This window comes from Choristoneura fumiferana, chromosome 21 (genome assembly GCF_025370935.1).
Source record: "Choristoneura fumiferana chromosome 21, NRCan_CFum_1, whole genome shotgun sequence".
NCBI classification, from domain to species: Eukaryota; Metazoa; Arthropoda; class Insecta; order Lepidoptera; family Tortricidae; genus Choristoneura; species Choristoneura fumiferana.
Genome location: NC_133492.1, coordinates 18,609,464 through 18,621,938, shown reverse-complemented (window position 1 = coordinate 18,621,938; position 12,475 = coordinate 18,609,464). Strand labels below are relative to the sequence as shown.

Sequence of the window (12,475 nt, the reverse complement as noted above, 5' to 3'; positions counted from 1 at the left end):
CGCATATGTGTTACCTGTTTAAATTGTACAGTCAACATCAAAAATAACTGATGAAATAAAAATTCTAAATTTTGATGAAAAAAAAACAAAACTATGTATTTTTTAAGAAAGCTGAGCAATTTAAGTGATATCCGAACACATCATAAAGAAGTGAACAAGTTTAGATTTTTGTTCATAATGGAGTGATATGTTAGTGAAATAATAGTAATGGCAGTCATAAACCGGGTGTCCAATATAAAAAAAACTGGTGACTTGCGTCTAGATGGAATAATGATTAATTGCACATCAAATAAAATAATTGCCTATCAATTTATTCTCATCATTTATATACATTTGTACATCAATTAAATTATTTCAATACAAATAAACTAAATGTTTAGCAAAATATAATAATATATATTAATATATAATTTATTTAGGAAATAATTTGACCCCTACTAGTGCTGGTTATGTAAAAAGTATATACATGCTGAAAATAAATTGACAGGTAATTATATATTTGATGTGCAAAAATAGAAGCTAAATTTAGAAAAAAAAAGAGTTACAAGGTATGATGTGCGTTAGTCATTATTAGCTGTGCAGTAATAAAAATGCTTTACTTTAAGATAAATAGCGGTACGCCACGAATATAAGTTGCGGTTTATTACGTAATATTTTGACTTGAGTATTTTTCTGTGCTATCAGTAATTTGGATATGAACTCGGTTTTTGTTGATAAAAAAGGACTGTTTTTGATGTGCGTTAAATACTACCCCTTAAGTATCAACTGAGTCTGCTAAAAAAGTTATAGATACCCAAGCAAACTTTATCTCATGAAGTGGACAACTTCACGTTTAAAAATGTTGAATATGATATTTGACGCTGACCGTACATACTGTAATTAATGGCGACTGAACGAAATATTCATAATCATGACTCACTACTCGTCTGAACCTGCGCGACTTCACTGAGCCGTGATCGTCATACGTCGCACTATGATCGTCATAGCTATTCTGGGCAGCATCCTGGGAGCCCTGTACCTTTACTTCACAAGAACATTCAAATACTGGGAAAAGAAAGGAGTCAAACATGATACGCCGTTGCCTCTCTTCGGAAACTGGGCACCCGTCCTCTTGGCTAAGAAATCAGAAGTAGATTTTATTAACGATTTGTACTGGAAGTACCCCGACGAGAGAGCAGTCGGTTACTACCGCTCCTCACGCCCCGATCTGCTGGTCAGAGACCCAAATATTGTTAAACGTATTTTGACAACAGATTTTCAATATTTTTACGCAAGAGGGATCGTTGAGATGTCCAACGATCCTGAGAATATCGAGATGATAAGGAAGCATTTAGTGATCGTTGAAGGTGACATATGGCGGCTGCTGCGACAGAGCTCAACTCCGGCGTTCACGAGCGGCAAGCTGAAGGCGATGTTCCCGCTGATCGTGGAGCGCGCCGAGCGGTTGCGCGAGCGCACGCGCGCCATCAGCGCGGGCGCAAGACATGTTGATGCGCGGGACCTCATGGCGCGGTACACTATGGACTTCATCGCCGCGTGCGGCCTCGGTATAGACGGCGAGGTCCTCAAAGATGAACACTCTGCTTTCCTCAAAATTGCCAAAGAGATCAATAAAGTCGATGTCAAATTAATCATTATCGAAATGCTGAAAACTTTCTTCCCGTACACATTCAGACATGTCAAAATTCGTGAGAAAGTGGAAAAAATGTTTTGTGATTTAGTTGGCAACATACTGAAGCAGAGAGATTACAAGCCATCAAGTAGGAATGATTTTATCGACGTCATGTTAGAGGTCAAGAACAAAGGAAAAATTGAGTGTGATTCAATGGAAAAGATGAAATCGGACGGAACCCCGGAGAAAGTTTCCATCGAAATAGACGATAACCTCATCGCGGCGCAAGCGTTCGTATTCTTTACCGCTGGCTATGAGACCTCTTCTTCCTCCACCAGCTACACTTTGCACGAAATTGCGTACAATCCAGAAAAACAGGAGAAAATACATAATGAAATTGATCGAGTGCTCGCAAAACACGACAACAAGCTGAGCTACGACGCAATTAAAGAGATGCAATATTTGGAATGGGCTTTTAAGGAAGGATTGAGGCTACTGCCTCCGATTGGAGTTTTGTTTCGAACATGCCGACAGAAGTACACATTTGAAGAGTTGGGGTTGACGGTGGATGCAAACACCCGCGTAATGGTATCGCCACACTCCCTGCATCGCGATCCGAAGTACTGGGACCATCCGGAGGAGTTCCGTCCTGAGCGGTTCAGCCCAGAATTTGATGAACCTAAACATAAATTCGCGTATCTTCCTTTCGGCTACGGACCGCGAGCATGTATCGGTAAGTTTTATGAGAACTCATATATTTTATGTTAGGTTATGGTTGGTTAGATCATTTCCCCAAAATCGTTATTTACTAGCGAAATTTCCATTCGCTTTTTTTCCCAAATGATTTAATTTTTTTCCCAATATGCTTTATTACTGAAGCTCATTTTCACAATCGCGTTTTTCCCAATTTTTATGGACACAGAAACATAGGTAGGTTTCGGTTGTTAAGTTTGCATCAGCCCAAAGGCCCGAAACCACACAAAACTACGGGAGCTCGGTTGACACAATTTCTGTGTCGGAAAAACCGGTTGTAAAATAAATTTCAGTAAAAAATAATATTGGGAAAATTACATTGGAGGAAAAAGCGAATGGAAATTTTGCTACAAGGAAATAACGCTTTAGGGGAGATGATCTAACCATTAGCATATATTTTCGTTTTAAATTAAAAAAAAACATGTAAAAAATGCTTAACTCCTGATGCAAAAAAATAGCAACGAGTACCAAAAGGTGGCACAAACTATACCTTTCAGTAGAACGGTCTACATCTCTGGTTGGCCAAGTAACAAAACATATTATAACTAATATCTATCGGGATTTAATCATATTTATTGCTAAAATCACCTCAACGTTTCGACCACATTACAGGCCACAGACACATTAAGGTCACAGCTCATTAGATCCACCCGGCACCCGATCAGCACCGCCTCGCCGCGAGCGGTTAGTATTTTTCATATGGATTTGTATGGGCATGCGCTCATTACATCAACTCCGGAGCGTCACCGGATCGCCTCGCGGACGGCGAGTGGACCACTCGGTGAGAGCTCGCTGCTCTACGCTTGATTTGCGTGAAAAAATTAACAATTTCCCTGGGATAACGAACTCTTCCCAGACGGAATCTCAAGCGACAGCTAGGCAATAATAAATTCGACTTTATGGGCATGACCACAGCATAATCATAACATATAGTATTACTACGAGTAGCTGTTTCCCGCGGGTTCATCTGGATTTTTTTTAATACTATCCCGCAGGAATAATGCAATTTTCTGGCATAAAAACTACCCTCTGTCCTTTTCGGAGACTAATTATTTCCATATCTCATTTACGAGTAAATTGGTTCTACAGTTACAGCAGCATGACGAGGTAACAAGACAGACAGAATTACTTTCGCATTTAACTTTATATTAGTAGTTAAGATTTTTAAAACTGGTGTCTACTCGTGACCACGGCCACTGTAATGTGGTCGAAACGTCGAGGTAAATATGAATCATGTGTTTTGCGTGATAAGTCCCGTTTGTGGTTTTTTACTTAGTAGGCAACTATTCGTATTAATAATACCAAAAAAAAAACACTTGTTTAAATAAATTAGTTTCGGCAGCACACCGAGGCTGTTTTGCAAATGTACTCGTACTCACGTGTCAATTAGTCGATGTCATTTCGGGTTCCGATAAATTCTTCTTTTTATTTACATAATAGCTTAATAAAATAAGGTCAGATATTCAGGATATCTTAATTCTTTTGGAATATTTCGGCACCTGGTTCAGTTTGTTTAATTAAACAACCCTGTAATTTTGTTAAATAAATTCTGTTTTTTTATATAAAAAAAACTCTTATGCAAATTACAAAAAATACATTTATGGTCTCTTTTACTACTTCTTTTCGTCTGGCATATAATATTGAGCATAAAAATCTACTTAACAAGTATACTGCGCTGTGAATTCTTATATTTTGCTTCATGATTTGACGATTTTTGAACCTTGTTTACCAACACCAAATCCACCACTTACAAAAACAAAGAAATAAATTTTTAAAAGATTTCCAATCAGTAAAATAGCGTGGCGTTTCTTTACGTAAATTTCTCTAATGCTTTGCTTAAGTTACCTTTGACTCCTATTCTAATTGTGGTCGGAAATATACCAATGAGTATTTCCCAGATTTAATTTAAACAAGCATTTTATATTAATTATCATCATCGTCATCATCATATCAGCCATAGGACGTCCATTGTTGGACATAGACCTCCCCCGTTGTCCCGGTTGGAAGCGGCTTGCATTCACCGTGAACCCGCGACTTTAACCAGGTCATCCATTTATCTCGTTGGTGGATATTTTATAGTCATTATTAGATACTAGCTTTTGCCCGCGGCTCCGCTCGCGTGGTACCTATTCGGTTATCGCGCGCTGTTCCCTCGGGAACTGCATTTTTCCGGGATAAAAAGTAGCCTATGTCACTCTCGGGCCCATAAACTATCTCTATGCCAAAATCACGTCGATCCGTCGCTCCGTTACGGCGTGAAAGACACAAAGCTTAAATTAAAAATTTAAATAACTCCCGACACAAAACAACGCCAGCAAAAATAAAAATAAAAACGCCTGAAAAAAAACGCCGCCAAAGTAGATAACTAAAAAGTAAATTAATTATACACTACCTCGCTGTTAATATTTTTAAAAATACAACTTGTACTTTAGTTTCCTGTTAACCCTAGCGCGGTCCCCCGACACCGAAGACGCATAGATAAAAAAATATTATTAGGTACTTATACTAAATTAACTTAGGCTAATTTTGCGGGAAATCAGCATAGTCCCCGCGAGGTAGGGACGAACCAATTCTTCGCAGATGCATAGGTAGTGCATTATTATTTTTTGCGACGTTTTTTTGTCGGCGTTTTTTTGTCGGCGTTTTTTTTCAGGCTGGGGTTTTTTTTCATGTTTTTTTATACTATACGAATCGATAGGATCATTGTTCACGATAAACATTTGGCCTTACACTCATCCGTTGTATAAGATACCATGAAATAAGATATTTATTAACATTACCTAGTACTGTTCACTTGTATCACGTAAACGATAAGTTATAATTTTCTTATCTCTCTAACATCCAAAGACATCGTAATTATGAAGTACAGGCTTGCATTTATCTGTAAGTACCTTATTGAAGACTTCGATAAGAAAATCGTGAAAATGGTAATAATAAATCCATGTATGCATAGTTCCTTCTTACACGAGGCGTTTTGACGATGATGTTTACGTGTTCTTCATTACTATTAAGTAGTTTTTAACCCACGACTCAAAAAGAGGGGTGTAATAGTTGTAATTTTTTCTTTAATTGTATACTGTAGTTTTTAAGTATTTTATTTGTAACTATATTATTATGAAAAAATGACTTTCTGACAAGTTTCTTGCGGCGCATTCTTCTTGACAATGATGGTCTTTCCGAAAGCGCTGGTAGTTTAAAAACAAACCGGCCAAGAGCGTGTCGTACACGCCCTAAATACGGTTCCGTAGCCATTACGAAAAAATTAAGTAGTATTTTTCTAAGAATTTCGTATTTTATAAGTACGGAATCTTCCAAGTTTAGGTATATTTTATACCTTAGGCTGCTATTTACTCATAAACTACTAAAAATTTTCATGCAAACTTACCCCCTTATTCATAAAACTTAACAAGCCTATGTTAACTAATAAATGCTTTGTCCCTTTCTAACAAATACAAATGTCGAAGTGACAGATAAGGACAAACGAATTTTAGCGGCGTTTTAACTAAAATAGGTTTGATTGTCGTTTATGAATAAGGGGGTTAGTCATTATAGTTCCTTGAAAGTTTGATATACGTAACTACCATCCTGAATTTTTTCAAATTTTTCCACCCATCTGTTTAGATTTTAGAGGGAGGGGGGGGGCACTCAACAAAATAATCACTGAATCGAAAAATCATCTTAGCAAACCGATTTTTTTTTTATTGTACCATTTTGTCGGCATAGTTTACACATGTACCCGTGCAAAATTACAGCTTTCTAGCACTGATAGTCCCTGAACAAAGCCGCGGAAAAGTGTACTTAAAACTGCCGCGTAAAAGTGTACATTGCGGCCCATTTACTGAATAAAAGATTCAAATTTTGAATTAATTAAATTTCCTTCCGAACATTTGTCACAAATTATTATATTAATAAACCATTTAAACATCATACCGTGTCCGTGACGAAGGCGGTACCGCCGTTTATCTTACCAACATATTGTACAGTACATCAATCAACAACAGTCGTCATGTTGTACATGTTCATTTTATTCGTCTTGCTTACGGCTCTATATCTTTACGGAACAAGAACTTTCGATTACTGGAAAATAAAAGGAATAATATGCGAAAAACCTGTGCCCATCTTTGGCAACTTCGCAAATTATGTATTCGCAAAGGAAAGCTCGTCACAAGTCCTGAAAAAAATGTACTGGAAGTACCCTAAAGAGAAAGTCGTCGGCTGTTACCGTTATTCAAAGCCCGAACTGCTAGTAAGAGATCCAGACATCATCAAGCAAGTTTTCACCAACGAGTTTCATTGTTTTTATTCCCGAGGTTTTTTAGAGTCCGAACCTGATCATAATGAGTTGGAAACTCTCAGGAGGAATTTGTTTGTCGTGGAGGGCGACATGTGGCGGCTGCTGCGACACGGGACGTCGCCGGCGTTCACGAGCAGCAAGCTGAAGGCAATGTTTCCGCTGATCGTGGAGCGCGCCGAGCGGCTGCGCGAGCGCACGCGCAGCGTCGGATCAGGCGCGCGCCCCGTCAACGCGCGGGACCTCATGGCAGGATACACCATGGATTTCATCGCCGCCTGCGGCCTCGGTATAGACTCTGATACCCAAACAGAAGAGAACTCAGTTTTCAAAAAATTAGGCCTAAGAGTGTTTAAAGTTGGCGTCAAAGAATTCATTGTTGATCATTTAAAATCACTGTTTCCTTCTACATTCAAAAGCTTAAAACATTTAGAACGAGTAGAAAAAGAATTCTGTGATATGGTCAAAGAAATTTTAAGGAAAAGGAATTACAAGCCGTCAAATAGACGCGATTTCATGGATCTAATGTTAGAAATAATGGCAAAGGGAAGCATAGAGTGTGAGTCCATGATGAACATGAAGCCAGATGGAACACCAGAGCGGGTATTCTTGGAAATTAACGACCGTGTAATAGCAGCTCAAGCGTTTCTGTTCTTTGGAGCTGGCTATGAGACTTCTTCATCCGCTACAAGCTATACACTACACGAAATTGCTTACAACCCACACGAGCAAAAAAAAATACAAGCCGATATAGATCGCGTCCTCGCGAAACACAATAACAAACTGAGCTATGATGCCATCAACGAGATGCATTACTTGGAATGGGCTTTAAAAGAAGGATTGCGAATTCTGCCTCCAGCGGGGCACTTGACGCGAATATGTCGACGAAAATGCTTGTTGTCGGATATAGGTTTGACGGTGGACGCGGGTGTTCGTGTCGTGGTCTCCACTTGTGCGATGAACCAGGACCCGAAGTACTGGGACCGTCCAGAAGAGTTCCGGCCCGAGCGCTTCAGCCCGGAGATCGGTGAACCAAAACATAAATTTGCGTATCTTCCGTTCGGGGCTGGACCTCGCACCTGTCTTGGTAAGTCGCAAACGGTTCCATGACGCTCTGAGCTATTCAAAAATTGGATTGAGTTTAAATCTCGTTTGTAATAAGTTCATATGGAACTTGAAGGTGTGGTATATTATTACGTTGATTATTTTGTAGTTGGTTAAGTACCTAACAGATTTGGTGTTCCCGTTTAACACACGTTACACTCATAATTCCCCAACCTGCCGCTGACAGTCTAATAGCTAGAAGGTAGCGGTAGGTTCTTCTCTGTGGTTCTTCAGCCATGCAGCTGCTTGTTAACTCAAAAAGCGATTAATCTATTCCATACTCCGAGACTTTCTTGCTTAAGCTTAAGTTTCTTCTCTTAAACTATACATTTTATGAAGATTTTATGTATATTTTTCTACTGTCTAAGCGGCTAATCGATAGACTTAAGACGCAAACTATTTATCTTCAAATCTGTGCTTAAAGAGCACTTTTTATCATTTTCTGCGTATCTGTGTGTTATTGTTGGCCTAATTTTATGTTGGCGTAAACTGGATGCGAGTGGCAATGAATAGGCAAGACTGGAAAGTAGAGAGGAGGCCTATGTCCGAAGACGGGCGCTATAAAGGTGATTTTCCACCGGCGAGGCGAGACAAGACGAGGCGAGACGAGAATTGAAATTTGTATGGCGGCGCCCGCGGCGCGGCACGCGGCGGCTCGCGGCGGGCGCGCGAGAATGCATACAAATTTCAATTCTCGTCTCGCCTCGTCTCGTCTCGCCTCGCCAGTGGAAAATCACCATAAGGGCTGTTATAGATAGATAGATAGAATTTTATCGTATTAGAAAAATAACACCTACTAAATTTCACACAAGACATGAGTTTTACTTCAGGGGACATGTTTTACTACGCAGTGACACAAATCACAATGGGTCACAATTGGGTGACTTTTGTATGGTTCTGTGGGTTTGGCTGTGATGGGTCCTGACTGAGTACCGCAAACTTTTATTAACTTACAAGGTCATCAGTTAATCTTGTGAGGAAGCCTACCTGCACTACATCTTCCAGTAGACTATAAGCCTACCGGAAGGCTATAAGTCTCCATTGCAGGAAGATTATAAGTCTACCGGAAGATGTAGTGTGGGCTGTGGGTTTGCATACTGTATTGCTTATGGTGGGTTGGTCTTTTGCAGGGGAGCGGATGGGTCTGATGCAGTCGCTGGCGGGGCTGGCGGCCATCTTGTCGCAGTTCTCCGTGTCGCCGGCGCCGACCTCCGTGCGCCGGCCCCTACTCGATCCCAAGTCAAACCTCGTGCAAAATATCAAAGGAGGCTTGCCGCTTATCTTTACCCCAAGGACGTAGTTTAATGAGTTTCTTACGGTGTGCAAATACATACTCGTTACATATTCGAGATTGCAACACCTAATTTGGTTAGATTGCTTATTATGTATTGTGGATTTTTTCGATATAAAATTAGTTTATTGAAGTGTTATTTTTGACTTTCATCAACTTTAAAAGATCATTCAACAGGTCAAACGAAGTTAATTCCTTTCAGACGCTATAGTAGCCTTCGTACTGTTAAATAGACTATCAATCAAAAATTAAGTTAATTAGTTACGAATATGTGCAGTAAAACCGTGTAAAGGTTGAGCTGAAATTTGACATACTTATATAAGTTCTGTTTCAAAACAAAAATCTGATAATCGAATTTCTGGTGCTCCAACCAAGATCGTATCGGGAACTCTTCATTTTGGTTTGGATGTCCACTAAAAGCTAAAAAGCTTGTAGGTATTTAAAATGAAAATTATAACAAAAACCTATTATGCAATTTTAAACCAAAATGACAAGCAATTTAGCAATTCCCGTGGACGAGTCCATTAATATAATTACGAGATTCACTTCCGACTGTAATTTCTTCTAATGGGATGAGTTGAACAACTTTTAATACCGAGATTAGCCTGTGCTACTGCTGCGGCGGGCGCGACGTGCGAGCTACTTGTCCCTCCTACTTGCACCTTATGTGACAATCACTGGCGTACAGTTACTTTTCCACCGGCGAGGCGACAAGAAGCTGGGCGAGACAATAATTGTTTGTATGGCAAATTTCAATTTTCTCCTAGCACATCTTGGGCGGAAACAGTATGGATTTGCAAGGATGTATAATGCGAGCTTTTTTATTGTAACATGAGAACACTTATGTAATATTATTTTACTCGTGCGCCAGCAGCGGTAGCGGCCATGTTAGTTTTACGTAACGTTGATTATATTAAACCGAATCCTTAACAAACACCTAAGCCCAAAAACCCGACAAAAACTAAAGAAAAGTAAAAAGAGAACACTTTATTTATTTCACGTCGGATGCAATGAAAATAAGTTCTTGAGAGAGAAATTTAAATTACGCTGGAATACAATAAATCTTGGGAAACAAACCGCGGGCACGCGGCGGCGGAACAAACAGGACTCGAGCAAATAGCGCTGCAGGGCTACAACGAAACACGAAACTCGAAGTTCGTGTCGTGCGGTCCCTCTGACACTTACACTATTTAATACGCGAGCGAGAGGGACCACACGACACGAACTTCGAGTTTCGAGTTTCGTAGTAGCCCTGCTGCACCATCGCAGTACCTCGCAGTTGAGCATCCAAGGTCAAACGAACGTTCGAGAGCTTTCTGACAAACAACATACCGTTCGATCGCCATGTAACGATAATCAATAATTTTATTTACCAAAATTACAAAAAAATCGGCCAAGTGCGAGTCGGACTCGCGCCCCGAGGGTCCGTACCGGTCCGTACACATTTATAGGTATGTAAACGGGAATCTGTGGCCAGCAGTGGGACGTATATAGGCTGGGATGATGATGATGATGATGACGGGAATCGTGTCTTGAAGATATTTCTCGCTTTTTCCGAGTGATTAAATACATCCAGTGTATGCGGAGCCCTACTCTAAAGCAAAATGTAGGCAGTGTGGGGTCAGATTATATTGGACATTGATATTTACAGACAAACATAAAAAATCAAGATTTTTCAGACTTTTCTAGTTGGTGTTATAATAGCTACATTCATACTAAATTTCAAGTTTCTAGGACAACTGGAAGTGCCCTATAGATTTTCTTCAGTGCACTGCAATTTGTGTGGAAACACGTTGTTTAATGACTGTAACTTTTGATAACGTTGACTTAGAAGTTTGGGGTTTATTTAAGGCCGCAAGATTTTCAGACTTTTCTAGTATAATAGCTATTCATCAATTTCAAGTTTCTAGACAACTTGCCTATAGACCACTGCAAAAAAGGGTCTTGACTGGACAGACGGACAACAAATCCTTTAAGGGTTCCATTTTTTTTTCTTTTGAGGTACGGAACCCTAAAAACTGATTATTAAAATAAATAACATCATGTATTGTGACTTTTCGCAGGCTTGCACTGAGCTTTCATTTGGTTCTGTATCACATAGTGCCTAGTGAAGTCCTAAAATACACAGGCCTCAAAGAGTATTATAATTATAGTTATACTGACTCACGTATCAAAATTCAAGTTTCAACAATACTGCCCTACATTCCCAAGCCTCAGTCAGCCCTGGCTAGACTATTCTCCGGATTTCGAATTCGTACTTCGTATCGCGAGGTGCCGCTCACGCCAACAGTAAACACGTAACAGCAGGGTGAGAGGGATGGTAAGACACGGTGTTCGGAAATCAAATTTTGGAGTACCCTAGGTAGCAAAAGGGTCGGCATTACCGGTGAAGCTTGTGCAGTGCCTTACCGGTGCGGTATCTCGGTTTACGGCGGCCGGGGATCGGGGACTGACGCGATCCTGAGTTACGAGTTAACTGGGGATATCTCGGGATATCTCAGGAAATTCAGCCCGTTTTGCATCGTATTTTTCACTTCATCTTGTAAGCGCAATCTCCTGCAACTGATTTTATTATAAGCAAGTGGATGAAAACTGTCGCGTCGGGTAATGGGGCGCAGTGGCGCGTCTCATAAAATAGAGACCATCTGTTTTAGCGTTGGAGACAGCGTGCTGCTGTTTAGCATGTACCTATGCAATCAGAAATGAGCTTCATACGGATACAATGTAGTAAATAATGACTTGCCATCGGTATATTCGGAAAACTACTCACGAAGTATTTGTTTTCGATTTTATGGTCGTGGTTAATACCTTGACTTCGAATCTTGGGGCAGCTGCTTCTATAATGCGGTCACTGGACTTAGCAACTAAGTTGCTTAGTTGGCAACACTGGCGACTGTTAACTTGTGTAAAGTCAGGAGATCGAGCGACAACAAAAACTCATTTAAAAAAAATGATTTCTAAATTCAAAAATCCTTGCCAGTTCCGAAACCGTCACGGGCTGCTCCCAGGCGAGTCAGCCGTGGCCAGCGATGCTACAAATTAGGCTACGTAGACGGTGCGAGCAATGTCCTTAAGCTTCGATCCATTGCTGAGCCGCGCGGCTGTTAATTTGCAAGTGATAAATCACCAACAGCAATGGACCGCATCTTGGACAATACACACAACTAAATGAGGTTTTAGGCCTGTGCCGACCACGCGGAATTAACCCCCATAAAAACATTTGATATTTATCGCGGTATTTACGCCGAGGTGTGCGGAACACGGCATTATTGGGAGGCACGTTTTGATTTAATAAAGCAATTCGGCAAGGGTCATTTGCATTTGAATGAGGGTACGGCTACAGGTGGAGACGTCTATTTTTTAAGCCCTTCGCTTTGCTCTTTATGGGGGAAATGCAACTCAATTTTCCTTAACCGCGGCATAT

General features: G+C 40.3%; 1 protein-coding gene across 2 annotated transcripts; it reads left to right on the top strand.

Moving 5' to 3' along the window:
• The first annotated feature begins 930 nt into the window (after window positions 1–930).
• LOC141439506 (cytochrome P450 6B6-like) lies at window positions 931–9,184 on the top strand. 2 transcript variants are annotated; one of them, XM_074103789.1, is made up of 2 exons: window positions 931–2,345; window positions 8,891–9,184. In XM_074103789.1, the coding sequence occupies exons 1-2, from the start codon at window positions 974–976 to the stop codon at window positions 9,058–9,060; spliced, it is 1,542 nt and encodes a 513-aa protein (XP_073959890.1). In that variant the 5' UTR covers window positions 931–973; the 3' UTR covers window positions 9,061–9,184. The 2 variants fall into 2 exon arrangements, with proteins under 2 accessions (XP_073959890.1, XP_073959891.1); XM_074103790.1 differs by lacking the exon at window positions 931–2,345 and adding an exon at window positions 6,327–7,743.
• Window positions 9,185–12,475: the final 3,291 nt, after the last annotated feature.

Excerpts from the sequence above, each read along its gene's own strand:
- LOC141439506 (XM_074103789.1), top strand. The coding sequence starts at position 974 with ATGATCGTCATAGCTATTCTGGGCAGCATCCTGGGAGCCCTGTACCTT. Across the intron at positions 2,346-8,890 it reads CGGACCGCGAGCATGTATCG|GGGAGCGGATGGGTCTGATG; the intron begins GTAAGTTTTATG and ends GGTCTTTTGCAG.